Below are 7,395 nucleotides of genomic sequence, written 5' to 3' on the forward strand. Positions count from 1 at the left end.
CATTGTGAACTTATGTGGCAGTATGCCCTGTGGCCTTTGGACGCACCACACAAGTGCCTGCATCTAATTGGTTGTGGCGCTGGCTGACATCACGTTGTTTTCCTTCCGGTTCAGACCGCGGCGTTTGTTGGTGCTGCACGCTCGGTAAGGCAGGCTTCATCTCGCTCAATCAAGCTTATTACTTGTGATATATTTACGTTTTCTGTATAACAGCTGCAAAATAATGCGTGCGCTCAAACAATGCGCTTAATGACGCTCTGATCGCCGATCAATCGTCCTTCTGGTAAGAATCTTCCCACACTTGACATTTGTTAGCTTAGCTTTAGCTCAGCTTCTGTTGCATATCCAGGCAGGCTGGCATGAAGCCAGCCTGTTTGCTGGCTTCATGCCCGCCGTCCTGGTCGGCGTAAAGCTGGCTCCTACCACTCGTACAGTGTGGCTAATTTGGCTGAACTGCATAAATGTATTGTCTGTAATTTGAATGTCTCTCTCCTTTATTTTGACAGGAACGGCCAGCTCGTGGTGTTGGTGGTGGACTTTCCGGGTGGTGGTCCTTCTGGTTTGGTGCACGATTTTCTTTTGTTTTTGCCTTGTTTCGTGTGCTGCGTTTCTTTTCTTTTAGGACACTACCCCGAATTTCACTCTTCCCTGAGTTGAGCCAGAACTGGCGTTTAATGTGTGAGTGGTTTTAAGCTAATATTTTTTAACTAAAACAATGGTGTAATAAATAAACTTATTGAATTGAGATTGTCTCAAGCCTCATCTGTAAGCGGGTCTGTGTGCCTTAAGGTAACTTTTAAAGTGGAGTCATTATAACCAATTTTATCTTTACTAAAACAATGCGTTTGAATTTAAGTTGCCAATTATCACACTGTTCCCGCCACACTTAGACTGATTGGCCAGTAGGTGGCAGCATAGGAGTAATAAGACAACGCGATACTTGCAGCGCGTGCGTTCGTCATTGAAAGTCATGGAAACGACGTTAGCGTTCTCAACCCTATAAATAACGCGGACCTTCTGAATTCTTCCCCTTTTCGATGGGACTTTTGAGAGAGACGCCTGAAGAAGCATTTGAAGCCTCGGAAGGATTGAGCTTGTCTAGAAGTCTGCTAGCAAAACTTTCTGACGAAGCATTTGCTGAAAATCGCACTTGCTGAAGAAGCCTGTGACAAAACAAACCTGCGAAAGATGGTTCCTGGCCAGGAGAAGCACCAGCAGGGAGATCGGCTGGAAGGTTAAAATCATTTTTACTACTTTAAATAAATGAAAGAAAGTTATTACAAAGATATTAGTGACTTATTTTGTGTGTGTGTTTTAAAGAAATACTGACTGCTGCTGAAAAAAAAGACAAGTAGCATTCTTTAATAGCATAGATTGTTCTTAACTAATGAGCCGTTTCTTAACTGAATTTCGCTGGAAATGTCAGGAATGTTAAACTGTGGTGTGGTGGTCTAAGAAATGTGTATTTTACTTAATTATAGTCAAATTAGTTAAATTAACGTCAAATTTCTGTAAAATTAGCTTGTTTCTTGACCGTTATTTTTTTTGAAAAATGCTGTGATAAACACTGTTTCCATGGATACGCTAAATGAAATACCTTTATATGTTTATATATAATTTATAAATGTATATATATATATATATATATATATATATATATATATATATATATATATATATTAAATGGTATTTACGCTTATAACAGCGTAGATTTTAATTGTTTACATGGTCTGTTTATTTTTTAGCATAGCCAGGAAACATGGGTGAATTGATTTGACAAAACAAAAGGGTTATATATAATCTAAGACTATCAGGTTAGATGACTTTGGTGTCCAGTTCTTTGAAATTTTGATGATTTCTTTGAAATATATAGCTTTAATAGTTCTCTTTTGCATTTGTGGGGTCAAAGAAATTTGAGCTAATTTAAATTGTTTAGTGACTAAAGTGTTAGCATATTGGCATTTGTGGATAAATGTCTTGGATAATAACACTAGTGTTTGAGAAAAATACTTTTGCTGGTTTGAAAAAACAGTCAGATGTCTGTCCAATTCTTGGCCTTTATTTTTATTATTATTTTTTTTTATGCCCTGACAAACGTACTTGGTTTCCATGTTAATGACATTAGATGTGATGATTTATTAGGACACTCGAGGACCCTTAACATAACATTTCCATTCATGCAGCCTTCACACACTGATGATAATAAGCTAAAGGACTGTAGCCACAGATGTTGTATCGTGCCAGCAATAAACTCCATCTAAAGGTGGGAGAAGTGTTTTGCTCAAGGACTAAACGACAGAGGCGGCCATTGCAGGGCAAACTCCTACCTCTGTTGCCCCAGCTATGAGCATTATAAGTGTGTGTGTGGACGTTAATGATAGACCATTAATAGGCAATGAATTGGGTATAGTCGTAGTGATCATCAATTAAAGCTGATTTTCACAAACGAAATAACAATTTCTTTGTGAAAATCAGCTTTGATGACTTTGGAATCCATTTCTTGGTAAACTGGATGGTTCCTTGTCCGTTAAAAAAAAAAAAAAAAGCCCAGACAAATATATGTAGTTTCCATGGATACGTTGGTGACATTATTTTAAATGACTTCAATAAAAATTAGGAAACACTTGCAGACATGTGCCTTCTCCTATCTATTGATAGACTTAATGTGTGTTTAGTTTTCCTACATGGGTGAACTGATTTTAAAAGAAAAACATCTTTACAGAACAATCAATGTGTGCCTGTTGATTTCACAAAGTAACTAAATTATTTAGTTTATTGCAAGTTCTCAACACCAGAAAAACAATGTTTTGCTCCATTAGTGACATATTACTAAAATGAATGTTAACTGTGAATGTTAAAATTCATTAGAAAAACAAAGATCTCGCTTTCAGTTGGTCCAGTTGTGACTCATTTGTTAGTTAAAGGTTTTACATTGCTTATGTGGTTTAAAAAGTTATTTCTGGTTTTAGAAGATCCGTTTTGTTTTATTCAGATCTTTGGAATAAGAAGTCAGCGCCTGGTCCAGGTTTCAGAAAATGCCCCCAAAACACATTTGGTCTCCTTGGAGACGCTGCTTAAAATAAAACCTTAATATTTGAATATTAGAAAAGTTTTTAGATATATATTGGCCCTATATTATTTATAAGTAGTTTAGCTTATATTTAAACTTATTGTTTAGTTTTATTTTTCCAAGAAAGAGGAGTTTTGAATAATTAGTGGTTTACGTAATGCTGTGTTGGTCCTTTGCATATTTAAAGCTGTAATATATTTTCACACTGATTACATTTTGTTGATCTTTGTCTCCATGGAGATGGTAATATTGAAAGAAGCATTTGGAGCAATATAATTGTGTCAACATTCCTCTGAGTTTCTTGCTGGGTTGTGTGCAGCCATGATCTTCTGACTGATGTAATGAATTTCATAACACCACCTTCAGCCATAACTGACCCATTTGGAGTAATATTAACATGTGATAGTGAGACTTTGAGGCATCATGCACACAGAAGCACTTTGTATTGCCTTGTTGCTGAAAATGTGCTATATAAATAAAATTACCTATAAGGGATGCAGATTATTATTTTAATTATTTTGTCTGGCTTATCACCAGACAAAATACAACGGCTATTTCAACACCGGATATGTTTTCTAAACCAAATAAACAGTTTAATTTTTTGTTGGAGCCCCTGGAAACGGGAGGAAAGCCACTTATGTCGGCCTGTTTATTTAAAAGATGTACATCTATAAAACTTTTCATTTTATAGGTGTACATTTCTGCTGTTGGCTGTATGTGGGTGTATGAAGGCAGTACTGATGGGTCGTCAGAGCAGCTGTGGCTGTGATTGTGAAAAATTGTGGAGCTCAAAGGAATTTAGTTTGATTAGCTACAATTAATATTTTGGTAATTTACAATGCTATTGGAAATATATATATTTTAAACTTTGATGCTTTTAAAGTGTTAAAGTTGTGTAAGCAGTGATTTAAGTATAATGAATGGATCACATATCGTATCCCTGGCTATTATTGAGAATGATAAAATGTACCAGTAGCATCAAAGATTTGTGAGGATGTGTTATAGAAGGGTAAACTGAGTAACTTGTTGCAGGGCTTTATTTTATTCACACTAATGGCACAATCTAAGATTACAGGTGTTTCATTAGCTATTAAAAGTCCTAAACACAGTGTATAGCTCTTTAATTTATGTTTCCAAATGTTTAAGAGTTTATGGCTAAGGATGAATTACCAATAAGTCTAAATTTGATTTGTTGTCTTTAATGATTGATTGGTACCAAGAAGTAGGGCTGTAGTGATACAATAATCACACGATATTCTGCCCACGATACGATATATATTGCGATATTCAGCAAACAATACAATTCAATACACTTTTACGATTTTCTGAAAGATTTTAGAGGGACAGATTGATTTTGGTGATATTCTGTGACTGTTATAGAGTTGGATTGAATTAATTTAACTGAAAACTGATTAAAAGCACCAACTACACAATACCTGGCTCTGGTTGGACCTGGACACAGACTTAAAGTCGACAGCTGGACAAAATGAATCAAAGAAGTGGTGAGAAAACATGTTTCTTTTAATTGAAACAGTACAAACTGTAGCTTACACGCATTTGTAAAGTAAATAAAGTGCATCAAGTACCCTGCTCTGAATAGTTTGATACCTTTTTAACCTTGACACTTAACATCTGAAGGAATCACTCTAAGCCTGATGACCTAATCACTCTCCCGGCGAAGCAAGCAGTGAGTGAGCAAGGTGACAGTTGGATGTTACGATACTTGCGGATGAATATCGATTTTTTTCTAGGCAAGAAAATATCGATATATATCACGATATCGATATTATTATACAGCCCTAGCTGCAAGTTTGTTTGTCTGAGTGGTGATGGTCTATACATGTTTGACCCTTTAGTTTTAGAGTGCATTCTGGTTTTTATCTAAAATTGTGTTTTTTGGTGACTAAAGATGAGCTTTATTTATTTTATCTCTTAATTCCCGTTCTTCTTGTATAATCACATCTGGTGTTGCAATAATATTGTTAACTAAATATATTCAAGAAAAACAAACACATTCACAAACCTGGGTTATTGTATTTCAGTGCTCCCTCTAAACATTGCTTTGGACTTTTGTGAAGGCTAAGATACTGAATTATAGCTCTTTCTGCTTTGTTTTTTCCTTTACAGCCCATACCATGGCGCTTCCAGCAGATGGATCCCCAACGTTGGAGGGAAATCCAGACAACGGTAAGGAACACGGTAAGGTGTGGTTAAATGAAGCCGATGTGGTTTCTGAAGACCATGGAGAGGAGTTGAGGTATAGTTCAGCTCTGCAGTCTGTGGACTGTTCTACCAGCTCCATTGGGGACGAGGTAGGTAATGAAGACCAGGATGACTTGCGTCCAGAGAAGTCCAGACCTATCGCGACCTTGCAACATCATCAGGTAGGTTTGGAAGAGAAGGGGGCTTCTTTGACTTCCAGACGCGCCAGAAGAATAACAAATATGGTGTATGCTGCGAAGGAGGAAGACCCACCATCAAAGCTTAGTTTTGGTACCGTGCTTCCTTCCAGCTTTAAATTCACACCTGGACTTGACAAACAGGAAGAGCCAATTTTGCGTCCAGAGGACTCTGGACCAATCGGTGTCTCGCCACAACCTCTCGGGGGCTGGAAAAGTTTAGTGGCTTCTTTGACTTTTGGCCGCGCCAGGAGAGCTACAAAGAAGGTGGATGCTGCAAAGGCGGACGACCCTTCATCAAAGCCTCTTCATCAGGTAGGTATGAAAGAGGACGCGGCTCATGTGACATCTGTGACTGGCATAAACGGGAAGAGGAGAAAGGACAGTGATTCTGAAGAGCAGCCTCCTGCCAAGAGGATCAGGGAGAACCAAGCTGATGATGAGTTCCCCTCCAAGAGGACCAGAGACACCGTTTCTGAAGAGGAGCCTCCTGCCAAGAGGACCAAGATCGGTCTTCCTCCAAGTGGTGATCTCTTTTCAGTTTTTCGGGCACGTCCTCTTCCTGAAAAGGACCTCCGTGCCAAGAGGACCAGGGACAGTGTTGCTAACGTGTTGTCATCACGTAAGGATCCTGGACTGTCACCCCCCGTCCTCAGTCCCTCTTGTAAAATAGCGCGTAAACGTCCTATTTTGTCACCCCGTGTTTTCAGACCCCCACCAAGGATGATGCCATGTGACATGGAAGAGGAACCAAAACCTTCAACATCCAGTGGAATTACAGCAAGAGAGAGTTCCAGACACGTGTGGTTTAGACCTCGCTACGTCCTGTCAAGTGACTCCGAGTAGATTGGGATCCGTAAAAACCGAAGACCGTTTTGGGAAGTTGAATAAGAACATCATCACTTCTTGTTGGTTTTTTATTAAAGCCAATGGGTTTCTAGCAAGCCTGTGGAAGCCTTAGGTAGCTCCTTGCACCACGGTTTTCTTCATCTTTGCGTTTTCCTCTACTCTCCATGTTTCAGGTGTGACAGTGGTTCTTCCCTACATAGTGCTCTCCAGTATAGTAAATTATTCTTTCCTGTTCCTCTACTAATCCACTCTCCAAGTTTTCAATCTTTCAGGTTGTAGCTGCTCATCGTTGGATCCTTTCGTCGTTGTCCATGTGGTTCCTACCTTCTGGATCCCTTGTCTTTCACGCTGCTTGTAAGTTTTTTCATTCCACTTTCACATGATGCTGCTTCCCTCCTGCTGGTGGCAGATCTCTGATTCTCTGATCATCCCAGGTTGGATCTCGTCAGCCTGTAAACCTCCACCTTCACCACCACCAGTCAGATGGAGGAAGATAAGAGAACCCAGTTGAAAAAAATGTAAGGACATGCACTTTTACACAACGAAAAATGTTCAACATTCAAATCTATTTCCTGTTTTCTGCTGTACTTTCTCCTTACTGACACTTTTGTTTTGTGTGATTTTTTTGAGTCCTTTCATAACAGCAGAGCTTTGATGAGCTTTGTGCTGATGGAAGGAGGATCAGGAATAGAGCAGAGGACCTGCTGATCTACTGGCTATAGTAGGTTTTAGAAATGGTGAGGACATAATTATGAATTGATCAGAAAGTCTGATTCAGTGATCTCTTATTTAGACAGAAATGAAGGAATGTGTGTCTGATCATGTGTTGATTCTCCACCATCAGTGAAACAAGACAACAGCATTGGACCAATCAGGAGAGAGAAGACACAGAGGACTGAGGGGACACAGAAAATCCTGCTGAATGTCCATAGAAGAAGATTCCTGGTGCAACAGGGGGACAGCTGAGGACACAGAATAAAGAGACAGATCATGTGAAGTAGGTCCTTCAATAACAAACCAAGCATTGCCATAAAATCTTATTTTGAAATTTCACCTGTTCATCAGTCAGATGTTGAA

General features: G+C 38.9%; 1 protein-coding gene across 2 annotated transcripts; it reads left to right on the plus strand.

Moving 5' to 3' along the window:
* Positions 1–1,081: 1,081 nt before the first annotated feature.
* On the plus strand, positions 1,082–7,153 carry LOC106942512 (uncharacterized). Of its 2 annotated transcripts, none has more exons than XM_015025814.1 (3): positions 1,082–1,234; positions 5,198–6,836; positions 6,949–7,153. In XM_015025814.1, the coding sequence occupies exons 1-2, from the start codon at positions 1,189–1,191 to the stop codon at positions 6,313–6,315; spliced, it is 1,164 nt and encodes a 387-aa protein (XP_014881300.1). In that variant the 5' UTR covers positions 1,082–1,188; the 3' UTR covers positions 6,316–6,836; positions 6,949–7,153. The 2 variants fall into 2 exon arrangements, with proteins under 2 accessions (XP_014881300.1, XP_014881299.1); XM_015025813.1 differs by lacking the exon at positions 6,949–7,153 and having other exon boundaries at positions 5,198–6,672; positions 6,753–6,829.
* The last annotated feature ends 242 nt before the right edge of the window (positions 7,154–7,395 follow it).

This window comes from Poecilia latipinna, unplaced genomic scaffold (assembly GCF_001443285.1).
Source record: "Poecilia latipinna isolate Pla-1442-1.1 unplaced genomic scaffold, P_latipinna-1.0 Scaffold4332, whole genome shotgun sequence".
Classification (NCBI taxonomy): domain Eukaryota; kingdom Metazoa; phylum Chordata; class Actinopteri; order Cyprinodontiformes; family Poeciliidae; genus Poecilia; species Poecilia latipinna.

Bases quoted from the DNA above. Each gene is read 5' to 3' on its own strand.
- LOC106942512 (XM_015025814.1), top strand. From the start codon at position 1,189: ATGGTTCCTGGCCAGGAGAAGCACCAGCAGGGAGATCGGCTGGAAG. The intron at 1,235-5,197 runs GTTAAAATCATT...TTTCCTTTACAG, and splicing joins GCAGGGAGATCGGCTGGAAG to CCCATACCATGGCGCTTCCA.